Below are 14,834 nucleotides of genomic sequence, written 5' to 3' on the forward strand. Positions count from 1 at the left end.
TCACAGAATTAGCATATTGCCATTTTAAGTATTACCTACTTTTTAAAAAAATCATGTCTTTATCATTTAGAAAAAAATTTTCACTTTTCTTCAAAGGGATGTCAATGCTAACTAAATATGTTTAAAACACTTGAGTAAAACATTTTGGTTTTTCCCCTCAACCTACTAAATATTTTCCAGTACCGTTCCGTTTTATATAGAATATGCACTCCTTGGATTACTCAGGAAAAATGAAATGGCAAATATTGTCGTTACGTAATACAAAAGAGCACTCTCATTTGTGAACAAACCTGAAACACAAAAGGCCATCAAAAATATGTCAGGTAATCAAGAGCTCATTTAAAAACTTCCATATTTAATACGCAGAGAACTGGAATGCATAATTGAAGAGTGTCAGTCCTTGAAGAAGTGTGTAAGAGCCCACTTATCAAAGACCTTAGTGTCCCAGTGCCGTGGCTCCCCTGGAGGAGGGGAGGACGCAGGAATATCTGACGCAGGAATACGTCAGATTGGAACTGCCCCACTTCCTTCCAGAAACCAGAACAAGTGTCGGGATACAACTACAACTGACCAGTTCGAAACAGTTGTAAAAATTTGCATTTGTGTGTCATAAATTTCACATTCAAAACCAGCTCTCTTGTATTCCAAGGTCAGTTACCCAGCCTGCTTAAATCAAAGGTTTTAAAGTAGTTACCAAAACAGAATTTCTAGGTCAAGGCTTAAGTTACAAAGGACATGAGTAGCCTCAAATCAGATGACTCAACTCACTCCTTTATTGACAGCACTTTATAAATCATGCCATAAAAAATCCAACTCTTCCCGCCCACCCCAAATGGCCTGAGCTAACGTGGTCTGAAATGTGGTCACTGGAACTTTTCGCTTGGATTCCAGGAGCAATCAGGGACAGTGGGCTGGCTCCAGCTGGCTCTGGCTCTGCCTTCCCCAATCTTTTAGGGCTCAGCTAATCAGTGAGCTCACCAATAACATTGTAATAAATTAGAAATATGCTAAACCAGAGGGCAGGACTGTCCACAGAACTAGTGGCTTTTTCAAAGGGAACACTGGTCACTTTTGGTCCTGGAGTCTGGTGCTCACCTACTACTTAGGACAGGAAGTCAGTCACTACTTGATACACAACCACGGGGACGGCAGACAGGACCTCAACTAAACGCGTGTTTATAAACCAAGTTGTGCAGGCACTCCTGGTCTGACTGTCTCAAGTCTAGGGAATAACACAAAGAGCCCTGTGATCAGAACCATAAAGCTTTAAGAACTAATCAAAAGTTCATTTCTATTAAAACTAGGTCAATCTCTTTTCTTTAAGTAGCTGTATCTTACAGGATTTCCTTCACATTAAGCCAGCAGCCAACAAGGTTCTAATACGGCACACATAATACGTCTATTAAGCAGTGACACAGCCAGCAAGCTCCTTTGCCCTAAGGTTCGTTTTTTATTTCTTTAAATTTGACACTAATTTAGCGGTATTTTTTAAAGTTTTTTTAAATTTATTTTTCTCTTAGGCTGACAAAAAACTATCTGCTATCCCATCCTGAGATTTCAGATTATTCCAACATATTTTTGAAAAGGTTTTGTGTCACATGCTAAAATCAAATTTTCACCTCTTTGGATATAACTTCAAGTTAATTGAAATAACTAATTTTGCAATCCAACAGTTTGAAACCTAACTGACCCACTTTTAGGAACTTCCTTCACAGACTGTCATTTTACCATGGCCCTAAGAACAACCAAGCAACAATGTAGAACAGCGCCAATAATTACTGCCCCTGTTATGTGAACAGAAAACTCTAAATGAACTCTATATCTGTCTCTTTTCATACCATTCCCCATGACTTTCCTGGACCTAGCCCATTTGAATGGTGTCCCGTATGTCTGAGGTCCACGGCTTGTAAGACTGGGGTCTGGCTGAACCGGGATAGAATGCACCAGTCAGTAACACACCGGGAGTTCTGCTGTAACACCACTCATCAGAGTGTAAAATTTGGTTTAGAAGTTGCACCTTGGTGTGTACCCCAAAAATGGTACCCGAGTGAGGGTCCCATAAACTTGACTGACCTAAACCTGCCATGGCCTCTGAACTTTCACCAGCCGAGGTGGGGAAAAAACCATCCTCACCTGTAAGAACTTTGCAAGTTTAATGTGAAATTAAAAAATAATAATACAAATAGAAAGAAGTCCACTTTCTTTAATGTACAAAAACATGAGTAAAAACAAAAGCAAATGAAACATCACATTTGTTTACACCATTACCTAGTTCTTCATATCGACTTTACTATTCAAACAATAGGAAGCAGGTGGTGATTTCAGGGTTGGGAAAAAGATAAAACAAAAAACCTGTCTACCATGTTTACTCCACACTGTGCGGAGCTGTGCTCAGAGACGGCTTCTTATACTTCTCCACGGTGCAGGAATTCAGTTGTATATAAAATTGAACCTGATTAAAAAAACAAAACAAAACAGCTTTTAAAAATAGTATTATTCACATAGTTTCTCCCTTAGATGATAAAGAGATTGGTTTAGACATTCTCACCCTCCCTTGACATTTCTGGCATTTTCTACAATGAGACACACTTTTCTCTCACCTGTCACATCTAACATATTAAATAACAGTGCTGTTAAACACAATAAAACAAAATCTATCCTGACCTGACAGGGGTGTGTAAATGAATAAGATAACTGTTTTCATACCCATTCTTTAATTTGTAACCATCAGAAGACCAAGGCAGAGTAAGAGATGAGCTTGATTAGCATAACAAAAGTGAAAGCAGATTTTACTCAACAAGCTTTCACAGAAGGCAAAATCACTACTGAAATTGTTTTTGAACTAACATTTATTAAGTATTTACCAGGTGCCTGGCACTGTTCTAAGCACTTTGCATGGGTATTTCACTTGTTTCTCACAATTCCCTGAAGTGGGGACTACCACCCCCACTTACAGACGAAGAAAGAGGCACAGGTGTAACTGCAGGCAGTTCTGAAGACGGGGATCCAATCCAGACATTGACTGCAGCACCTGTCTTCCTAACCACCGTGCTAGTCTGCGGTTCCTAGCTAGGCTGTCTCTAAGTAGATGACCCAATGTGAGTCAACTTAAAACAATGTATTTCTCATCATCTGCTTTAAAAGGATCTATCAAACTCCATGTAAAAATTCCAGTCTTATTCACCACATGCCCCAATTTGGCCCTATGAATACAGTAGGTTCCAGAAAGGAAAGAGAACATATTACACCAAAAGATTCAATCTCCACATTTTAATGTAGATAATTCCCTTCCTGTTTATTGTACACTGCTGATGACTAGTTTACCATCTCTTCTTTGAATTAAGACTTCCAACAGAACTGTAGAGAGTATCAAATCTGCGGAAGAGTAGCTACACAAGTATCAGATGGTCGGGCCGCAAGTCGGGGACACTTTTAGTGAGCTGTGTTTAATCCATGACTTCACTCCATCCACTGTCTTAACTTCCTTAAAGACCAAACTCCGTGAACTGTCCACCCAAGTGGCTCAGAGGATTTTCAATGTGGCCGTTTCGGTGAGCCACCCACAAAGTGTTGGACATTCCATACCTGCTCAAGAGCTGAGGGAGACTAGAAATGATGGGTCCGTATCCAGGGGCGTTGTCATACAATTCAAACAACGGCGCAGCTACCAGCTTGTAATTTTTAGGGACTGCAAACAAGGCTACAAAGAAAAAAACAATGCAGTATTCATTTTCTCTAATTTCTTATATAATCACTGCTTCTACTTCATTTGCAAGGTAATCACCAATTTTACAGAAATGTTTGTGAAAAAAGAGAATTCTCATTAATATATTTCGGTTCTGTCTTTCAAGTCAAGTTCCTAGTGAAAGTTTGAAACTGACTCTCTGAAGAGATCTGTGCTGTTAACAACCCAGAGCACCTTCTAAGGTCCGGCCCGTGGGGAAGGAAAGAAGTAATTTGTCATTATTTTGGATTCTACTTGAAGAATATTATAAGAAATGGAATATGGCCTAAAGATGCTATAAAAAAATTTAATTCAGCTGTCCCCTACAATTTTCAGTGTACCCCAATGTAAAATTAATACCAGCAGCTAAACAGTAATTAAAAAGAATCTGGCATTTTAGGCTCTAAACTTACTTCCCCCACACTAGTATGACTGGCACAGTTATGAGAAAAACTAGGTAATTCTATATAAACATAGTATATGTTTTTAATATTACAATAAATCCAAAAATTCAAGGAACTTGGAGAAAAGACAAATAAAGTTATTCTAGAAACTATTCTACCGAAGTTTTTAGATGGCTGCATTCGAAAACAAAATAACTTACCTTTCTCTTGAAGTTGAACCAGAAACAACTTCTTATGTTCCTTCGGCTTTGTAATATGTGCTGGAATATATGGATACTGAAACAGCAAGAGAATAATGTGTTGTTGCCAAGACACCCTCTGTCCCTCGTGCCTCTATTTATCAGCTTCCCGTTCCAGACATTAAGCCCAAATATCAATCCTCTGAGACCAAATTCCTCATAACCCCAACATAATTTTATTTTAACATGCATCCTATAGCTTCATTTATTTCTTTACATATTTTTTCCCCAACACGGTGCAAACTGCTGACGGAAGTAGAATCTTTTCTAGTCTCTTCTTTACCAGAATCTGGTACCTAACAGATGTACTAATTAAGAAAGCTTTAAAAAATAACAAAACAACAAACAGCAAACTATTCAACCATTCAAGACAAATAGGTAGACACAGGATTTACAGCTTGAGAAATTTATAACACAATGAATGAAGTCTGATATTAATTCATAAATTTTTCTGTTTTGTTTTGTTTAAGTGAAAGGAGGAGAGAGAGAGAGACAGACCCCTGCATGCATCCCAACTGGGCTCTATCCTATCCGGCAACCTAGGTCTGAGGCCGATGCTCGAATCAACTTCTCCTGTGTGCCCTGATTGGGGATTGAATCTGGGACATCCACATACCGGGCCGACACTCTATCCACTGAGCCAATCGGCCACTGAGCCAGTCTCTAGCCAATAGGAGAGACTATCCTATTTGAAATAAATTATAAAACAAAATAACGGCCCTGGCCGGTTGGCTCAGTGGTAGAGTGTAGGCCTGGCATACAGGAGTTCCGGGTTCGATTCCCGGCCAGGGCACACAGGAGAAGCGCCCATCTGCTTCTCCACCCCTCCCCCTCTCCTTCCTCTCTGTCTCTCTCTTCCCCTCCCGCAGCCAAGGCTCCAATGGAGAAAAGTTGGCCCGAGGCGCTGAGGATGGCTCTGTGGCCTCTGCCTCAGGAGCTAGAATGGCTCTGGTTGCAGCAGAGCGAAGCCCAAGATGGGCAGAGCATCGCCCCCTGGTAGGCGTGCCGGGTGGATCCCGGACAGGCGCATGCAGGAGTCTGTCTGACTGCCTCCGTTTCCAACTTCAGAAAAAAACAAACAAAACAAACAAACAAAAAAAATAACAATAAAATTTTAAACTATAAGGGATATGTGAACAGTGACTACAGGTTTATGACACTATGAAATTATTTTAATTATGATAATGGTAGTGCTGTGGCTTTTTGGATTTTTTTTAAGATCCTTACATTTTGGAGATGCACACTGGAATATTTATGATTAAAATCGTATCAAGGATTCACTCCAAAATAACTGAAGGTGAGTGCAGGGGGAATGTGGCAGTGGGGGAACGAGGGTGACAACGTCTGACCACAAGCTGCTAACCGCTGAAGGTGGAGGACAGGTAATAGGATATAATTACTTTTACTGTTTTCTCTACTTTTGTATATATTTGAAATTTTCCTTTAAAAGAAAAAATGCTCGATTCCCAGCCAGGGCACACAGGAGAAGCGCCCATCTGCTTCTCCACCCGTCCCCCTCTCCTTCCTCTCTGTCTCTCTCTTCCCCTCCTGCAGCGAGGCTCCATTGGAGCAAAGAAGGCCCGGGCGCTGGGGATGGCTCCTTGGCCTCTGCCCCAGGCGCTAGAGTGGCTCTGGTTGCAACAGAGCGACGCCCTGGAGGGGCAGAGCATCGCCCCCTGGTGGGCGTGCCGGGTGGATCCCGGTCAGGCGCATGTGGGAGTCTCTCTGACTGTCTCTCCCCGTTTCCAGCTTCAGAAAAATACAAAAAAAAAAAAAAAAAAAAATGCTTGGCTTTTTCATTTTTTTATCTACATTAAGGAGGGTAAAAAGGAAATGTCAAGTCAAATTCTCCTGTGGCCTTTTTAAATGGCTGCAGTTAAATCAGTTTCCTACTTCCCCAAATGCCCAGCAAATATAACTGAACACTGACCTGAGGAGGTTCAAAATTTGGTCTCCACCAGTTGCCAATGCAGTCATCAATGACCCAGTCTTGTAGGACTCCATCTTGACGGCCTAGTATCTGTCAAAAAGAAATGATACAGCCAGCAAACAATGAAATATAGACACTATAACACCCTTCTTCATGAAGATATGTTTTTTGACAGCACTAATAATACAGACATGTTTTCCATAGGGACTTCCTGTAATTTATTATTATGTGTCACTCTGCCCAAGACATACCCTATTAATCCAAAACTGGCAACCTAGTGTCAACATAGCCAGAAAGGACCTACGAATGTTATACCCTACCCATACATAATAACCAAAGACAATCAATTACCTACAGCCGTGTTTTTCAACCAGTGTGCCGTGAGACATGGTCAGGTGTGCCGTGGGAAAATTAAACATGGGTCCCCAAACTACGGCCAGCGTGCCGGATACGGCCCACGGAGGCTATTTATCCGGCCCACCGCCAGCCGCCTCCATCCGAACATAAACATTCCCCTCACAATCCCTCCAGCTATCAGCGACAGGAAGAGTGAAGGCACAGGGAACGCTCACTGACCAATCACCTTCTAGGATTCATCCCGACCACTAGCGATGAACCAATAGTAGGCCGCCTCTCATCCACACCCAGGAAGGTCCCCGCTTGGGCTGCCGCGCACTTGTCATTGTGTGGCCGTGGCGAGTAGTTGAAGCTGCTACTCCTCCCCATGGTCCCGATTTCTAATCCTGGTCAGGACTGGAGGTAAATGTTGCCACCACTAGATGAAGCCTCAGCCTCAACCGGTTATGTCTATCCTGATGGTGTATATAGATATTTGACCTTTTTCTTTTTAAAAGAGGCCCCCGCAGAGGGTGATATACAATGCATCACAATGTTATCTAACTTTAAAGCTAAAGTTTGCTGATCTTCCTTTGGACAGTTTTTGGTTATCTGTTGCCAAGGAGTTCCCCATTCTGGCCAACAAAGCTATTTTGACATTGCTCCTGTTTTCAACTACATATCTATGTGAGCTGAGCTTCTCAAGCTTGACTGCGATAAAAACTAAAAACAGAGAGAGACTGAGAACTGTTGAGGAAGAGCTTCGTGTGTGTCTTTCTACCATTCCTGCCAGGATATCCCTTTTGTGTTCATCGAAACAGGCCCAGGTTTCACACTAAGTGAGTATAAATACATTTAGAAACTATATTATTAACTATATGTATAATATGTACTGTGTTAGAGTGTCATTTTGTGTCATTTTGTTAGGTGGTGTGCCCCAGGATTTTGTAAATGTAAAAAATGTGCCGTGGCTCAAAAAAGGTTGAAAATCACTGACTTACAGCATCCAAAGATATACTATAGTTCTTACAGAATCAATTATATGCCTGACCAGGCAGTGGCGCAACGAATAGAGCGTTGGACTGGGATGCGAAGGACCCAGGTTCCAGACCCCGAGGTCGGTCGCCAGCTTGAGCACAGGCTCATATGGTTTGAGCAAAAGCTCGCCAGCTTGGACCCAAGGTCGCTGGCTCGAGCAAGGGGTTACTCGGTCTGCTGAAGGCCCGCGGTCAAAGCACATATGTAAAGGCAATCAATGAACAACTAAGGTGTCACAATGTGCAACGGAAAACTAATGATTGGTACTTCTCATCTCTCCGTTCCTGTCTCTCTGTCCCTGTCTATCCCTCTCTCTCTTTTTCTGTCTCTGTAAAAAAAAAAAAAAGAATCAGTTATAACTTCTATAAGTCATCCACCTGACCAAGTTATAGAAATGTGTACAAAATTCACAATTATACTTTTTATGATGCTGCATAATATTCAACTTGTTACTTCCATCAAAGCTGTACTTTACATTTTAGTCAGATAAGGCTCTACAAGGTTCACAATGAGAAAGAGCGGTTCTCTGTCCCACTTCTACCACTGCCACTGGCAGTAACTTCAAACTCTTGGCAGTTTTTCCCTGATATTTGCCTCTATTTTTAAAAGCATTCTTCTGTTTTTAAATAGTTTATTTTAGCCTGACCAGGCAGTGGCGCAAGTGGATAGAGTGTCAGACTGGAATGTGAAGGACCCAGGTTCGAAACCCTGAGGTTGCCGGCTTGAGTGCGGGCTCATCTGGTTTGAGCAAAAGCTCACCAGCTTAAGCCCAAGGTCACTGGCTTGAGCAAGGGGTTACTCAGTCTGCTGAAGGCCCACGGTCAAGGCACATATGAGAAAGCAATCAATGAACAACTAAGGTGCCACAACGAAGAATTGGTGCTTCTCATCTCTCTCCCTTCCTGTCTGTCCCTATCTGTCCCTCTCTCTGTCACAAAAGAAAAATTACTAGAAAGGCCAATTGGTCAAACTGGTAAAACGGTAGAATTACAGGTTATTTTAGTTTGTTTCTCTTTCCACATTTATGTATTTGCCAAGGCTTTTGCACAGAATATTTGTCAGTTTTGTAACTAAAGGGGGGAAGAGGGGCCATGCTGCATGCTAAAAAAAAAAAAAAAATTAATAACAAACAGCCTATAATCCCCAAATCTCCAGCATCTATGCATTTGGCCTCAAAAGTTCAGAGGCAGACATGATAATGACTTTTTTTTTTTTTTTTTTGATAATGACTTTTACAAACGGTACTCTTGGCTGACTTGGGGTGGTGAACACACAGTACAATATACAAGTGATGAATTACAGAACTGTACACCTGAAACCTGTATAATATTAATCAATGTCACCAGAATAAATACAACAAAAAAATAAAAGTAAGTTATTTGAACTCTCTGTGCCCCAGGTTTCTGATCAGTAAAATGGAACTGATAATAATCCCGACTTCCTAGGCCTGTGGTGGTAACGAAAAAAGTTACTGCACGTAAAACACTTACTGCCTAGCACAGTATGTGCCCAATAAATGCCAGCTTTTATTAGCTATTGTTATTACATAAGCATTTCAAGGAAAAAAAGATAAAGTAATGTCAACTTGGGGAAAATAAATATTGTACATGCTAACACTCTGGGGTTTAAGTTTTACTTACTGAAAAGTACATATTCAAAATAAGCTTATCCGTTTCACAGACATAAAGAGCCTTATTAACCAGTAAGTGGGTGGTTACTAACAAAGGCAATATAAAACCATCAAAGTGGCTAAATAGAAAAATACCTCTGTCATTAAGCGTTTTAGTCCTTCAACTTCATCTTCTCCTGGGTTAAGTTCACCACCAGGTCTGCATAAAGGTTAAGAATTTCAGCTTTCAACTCATTATAATTTTAGGATAACAGGAAGAAGACAAGAGTTATTTCTATCAAGTAACTGAATAACACATAATCAAAGGGAGGGGAAAGAAAGTGCTACAAATAGCTGAATTCATGTTAATTCGCCAGACTAACATTACACCAACCCAAATTTTAAACCAAACATGTACCATGGTATACACATTACACAATTGCTGACCACCAGCCCAACCCCAGCTCTCTTCTCGTACAGCTATCTAACAACAGTGAAGTCTAGAAATGTCCACAGTAATGAACCACATTTAAGTCTGAAGAATGGGGCATTTTTCCAGAACGCCAACCTAAATATTTGAAATCTCTCTTTTGGTACAATCTGGTCAAACAGTTGTAAACTAAATGTGTATCAAGGAATTTACGAGCCTGACCTGTGGTGGTGCATTGCATAAACTCGAACTCTTAACGCTGAGGTCGCTGGTTCAAGAGCCTGCGCATGCCTGGTTGAGGCACATACAGGCAGCAACTACTATAAGTTGATGCTTCCTGCTTCTCCGCCCACCCCTCTCCTCTCTCTCAAAATCAATAAACAAAATTTTTATAAAACAAAAAAAAATTTTATGAGCTTAAATGGTACAACTAAAAAATAATCTATAAAAATGTTAGCCATTTTAAGAATAAACACCATTCATACTAAAACATAGTACCAATTGTTCTTAGTAATGCTACAATGATATCCAGTCATTGAACTTGGACCAATTTGTTTAACAGGGCTCCTTATCAAGCTCAGTCATTAGCATTAACAATATACAGAAACATGCAAATTTCTAGTTAGTGAGTAAATGAGCACTGCCCTGAAGAAAAGTTGTGATTTACTCTTTTTAAAGACTCCATGAACAGCCACATTTGTCAAGATAAAGGTCTAAGAGTGAAAACTATACTCCAAAGCTGTATAAAAAACAGCAATCCTCTTCAAAGCTGTCTTGCTGTTAACTTCCGGCGACACTTACAGTTTGAAGAAAGTGGTCCCCAGCTGTAGCAGTAACACGTGCGGCAGCCGGTGCTCGTGGACGATCAGGACCCCTTCTACAGTCCTCCGCATTCCGATTTTATCAAACTCCTCCCTCATCCGCTGAAATCTGGCTGCAACCGAGCTGTCCTTCTCATAAAGGGGCTCTTTTGTACCAAAAGTATAATTGGTAAGAGGGTACCTGTGATCCAAAGACAAACGTTATACTTGAGAACTGACCGTAATTCACCATCAGAGATACCAACCACCTATACAAAATAAAAGAAAAATGGTAAAAAGTGTAGATACTGTACCAAGAAACAGAGGATCTGTCCAGAGTTACACAACTAGTTAACAAGACACCAGAGACTAGAATCCAGGTCCTGGGACTCCAAGGCCAGCGCCTCCACTGGATCCAGCCTGTTACTGCACGCTGACTTTCAAGCATAGACGTAACACTATCCTTAAGGCCCTTAAATGGTTAGAAAGGTGGTTGTGTGGACATCTGATAATACTCTGGTTTTAGATCATGGCTGTATAATAATACTGGCAAGCTGGCTAATGTCCCTTTGGGCTCCTCTGACTGCTAATCTGAAACTTGATTAATTATGGATATTAATGGCTAATCTCTCTTTTTACAAGTTGAGCCACCACGTCCATCATCTGTCCTGTTTTTTCTATTTCTCCTAGTCAACTATCTTTCCTTTTCAGACGAATGTTCCTTTCCCCTCTAAAACCTTTTTAGTCTTCTGAATTTTTTCATTCATTATCCTTGTTCTTCCCTCTCATTCAAACCTCTGCCCACCATACCCAATCTGAACAGTCTCTCTTCCTTTATCAGGAATTCAAAATAAGGCTCATATTGTTGAAGACAGTTTTCATCTTGTCTAGGAAAAAATCATATATTCCCTTAAGAATAGTTAAAAATACCATATTTATATTTTTATCACACATATCACCTTGTAACTCTTCAATCATAAGACTTACAATAAGAAGCCTTTGATTATAAAAGCCTTTGAGTAAGAAGAATGCTTTGTCCATATTGCCTATCCCCAACGTATCTACTATCCTATAAAAATGCCTTGACAGTATGTCAGTAACCACATAACTAATCTACTTTGCTATTCTTGAAAGGGGAACAAATCAAGGTTGCCAAAACTTAAAAAGCTAATTCCAGAAAGCCAAATTCTAAGCATAAATTAAGCAGCTCTAAAATAGACCATTTCCAGGGTGTTTTAAAGATTTTTTAAAAGAACATCCCCAGTAGTCCCAAGGCTGAATCTAACATGATCATCATTAGCGGCAGTGTCTCCCGCAGCACTATGTGCCAAGCAATTTTTTTAAATGCTTGATATACATAAACATTTAGTTCTCATAAACTGGGTTATAAAGAATTAAGTATAACTACTGTAGAACACATCTCTACTGCAAGAGCTGGCTCCCACATCAAGAAGGAGATGCAGCCTGGCCAGGCGGTGGCGCAGTGCACAGAGCATCCGACTGAGATGCAGAGGACCCAGGTTCAAGACCCCGAGGTCGCCAGCGCGAGCTCATCTGATTTGAGCAAAAAGCTCACCAGCTTGGAGCCAAGGTCGATGGCTCGAGCAAGGGGTTACTCGGTCTGCTGAAGGCCCACAGTCAAGGCACATATGAGAAAGCAATCAATGAACAACTAAGGTGTCGCAACGAAAAACTGATGATTGATGCTTCTCATCTCTCTCCGTTCCTGCCTGTCTGTCCCTATCTATCCCTCTCTCTGACTCTCTCTGTCCCTGTAAAAAATAAATAAAGAGATGCAATCAAGATGAAATGTCATTTTCAGCTGTGAAAAAGTGCCAGCCCAGATACACACATATTTTCTCCAACACACTGTGAGCTTTACAACACAGGGACATCTATTCCCCATTGCTGTATACTCAGCATTATGCCCAGTGCCTGGTACAAAGTAGGCATTTATGCAGTATTTCCTAAAAGAAATTATAGTGGGCAAGGATTTATTTTCAATTTAGATCATTACATATGTGAAATGAGTATACACTACAATAATTATTTGTTAATGCTGTATTTATATAGGAGAAAAAGTACTGTAAACCCATAACTTTAAAGAAGCAAAGATTAAAACATGTTCACTGTTAGATTCAGGGAGTACTGACATGCTGGGGCTGCCAAGAGTGTACAAGGTCCCTGTGACACTGAGAACAAAGAGTTCAGCAACATCCTGTATTGAGGCAGAGACCCTTATCAGAAGTTTATGTTTGAAATTCTCCACTGAGTAATACCCCCCCTGTAACTGCGCACGACCTCCCTAGCCAATGACTAATAGCCACATCAGCTTCTGTATGATGCTTGCTCATCCTAGATAGCCACCCTATAAAAAGGAGCTATTTTAGAAGCTCGGGGCTGCAGTCCCTGTGCAGGTTTGGGGGGCTGCAGTCCCTGCGCAGTTTGTTGGCTGCGCAGGTTTGGTTGGCTGCAGTGCTCCAGTCTCTTCGGAGGCGTGGGTTAGCTGCAGTCCTTATGCAGGTTTGGGGGGCTGCAGTCCCTGCGCAGTTTGTTGGCTGCGCAGGTTTGGGGGGCTGCAGTGCTCCAGTCTCTTCGGAGGCGTGGGTTGCCTGCAGTCCCTGTGCAGGTTTGGGTTAGCTGCAGTCCCTGCGCAGGTTTGGGGGGCTGCAGTGCTCCCTTGCATGGGTTGCCTGCAGTCCCTGTGCAGGTCTGCAATAAAACTGATTCAAATTCACTTTGTGTCTGCTGCGGCCTATCTCGCCAGGATGTAACATTCACCAATGCTACATAATGACTTAGTGCAAATTGATACAATAATCAAGGCAATCAAGGGAAAACTGAGTCCTAGTTCTAATCACCACTAAAAGTGATCCAGAAGCTGTGCCTTCACATTTTCTTAAAAGGGAAACATTTGCCTTTCTTTCCCTCTTCATGGAAATCTTACGAGGATTTTTTTTAAGTGATATGAAGTTAAAATGTTCTTAATGAAATAGCTATTCACTTGTGATATACACCTGTCTACTGACTTCAGATTTCACAAACCCAACATTCTATTATCTAAATTTCCAAGCCAGCAGCTGTTTTGCCAAATAAAACAATAACCACCTTTTCAATTTCAAATCGCTTTTGAGGGGAGAAAATTCATTCATTTGAATACAAAACAGAGAAAAACACCCCGGGTCCATTGCATCTTTTCAACACTGACCACAAGTGGCCACGTTCTTCCATTCGGGCCAGCATCTCTGCCACACAAACTCTCAGGAACGATGAAAGATCACAATGACAGTTAATCTTGGGCTAGACACAGCCCAAATGCCAATTTCCTGCCAATTACAGAGGAATGACTTGCCAGAGTGACTTCGAACTGCAATGGCGTTAAGTGCTTGAACAGAAAGGTGTTGATAGCAAAACGCAGCCACAGTGGGTTACCAGGGGCTACATTACAGACGCTCCACGGTCTGAAAGCCCAATCGTAACAGCATCTACCCTCCCAAGTGGGGCCCTACTGGGTGCCTGGATGCTCTCGCTGCGGAACAGGACTGGTGAATAAAATATGCAGGGCAGGCCGGATAACCTTAATCACACGAATAAAATGTATATTCCTGAGCTGAAATGCCACAGAGCAGTTAAGAGGAAAGAAACTAAGGATGCGTGGTATCGCTAGGTCTCGAAAGCTTACAGTTAGAAAGATAAACACCACGTTTTGTGGTTATCTCTAGGGAGATGGAGGAAAGAATGAACTCAAAGTAAACTATATAGAACTCTTCTATGATTAAATACAGGGGCATGGGAACCAGCCTCCTTTCCGGAAAAGGAAAACCCTCTCGAGTAGGACTCTAACCCCTTGGCACTGGAGGACAAGAAGGGGCCCATGGGAGCTGGAAAGGCGCGCACTAGCGAGGGGGAGTGGGGGCGGTGGGGAGGCGTGGAGCCTGCCAGGGCCGGGGCGCGCCGGAAAGAGAAGATCGGAAGCTCTTCCAACTCTCATTAAAAGGATCAGCCCGCGGAGGCAGCGCGGGAAGGCCAAGCCACACTTACAGGTTGATGGTGCGCTCCAAGGTGAGGGGCTTGGTCTGCTGTATGTACTTGTTGCCGAACTGGTTGACCCCCCGGGGCCAGCCAGTTTGCGAGCGATTGGGCGGCACCACCGACATGCTGGCGAGCACTGGCGGCGAACGAAAAGGGGGAGAGGCAGGGAGACTTTCCCGATGCGGGCAGCAGTTGTCTGCGTCCCACTCAACAGCCGCCGCCCGCCATTAATAGGAGATCGCAAGAGGTGTTCGCACGCCGGAAGTGCCTCTGGAGCCTCGGGCGGCAGGAA

The 14,834-nt window shown here is 42.1% G+C and overlaps 1 protein-coding gene across 1 annotated transcript; it reads right to left on the reverse strand.

The window, feature by feature from the left end:
• Positions 1-2,183: 2,183 nt before the first annotated feature.
• Positions 2,184-14,810, reverse strand: NUDT21 (nudix hydrolase 21). Its single transcript, XM_066348630.1, has 7 exons — positions 14,552-14,810; positions 10,512-10,712; positions 9,437-9,500; positions 6,298-6,387; positions 4,329-4,404; positions 3,586-3,700; positions 2,184-2,452 (listed from the first exon to the last, which is right to left on the reverse strand). Exons 1-7 carry the CDS (start codon positions 14,665-14,667, stop codon positions 2,431-2,433), a joined length of 684 nt encoding a protein of 227 aa, XP_066204727.1. The 5' UTR covers positions 14,668-14,810; the 3' UTR covers positions 2,184-2,430.
• Positions 14,811-14,834: the final 24 nt, after the last annotated feature.

Source organism: Saccopteryx leptura, chromosome 9 (assembly GCF_036850995.1).
Source record: "Saccopteryx leptura isolate mSacLep1 chromosome 9, mSacLep1_pri_phased_curated, whole genome shotgun sequence".
Taxonomy (NCBI): Eukaryota; Metazoa; Chordata; class Mammalia; order Chiroptera; family Emballonuridae; genus Saccopteryx; species Saccopteryx leptura.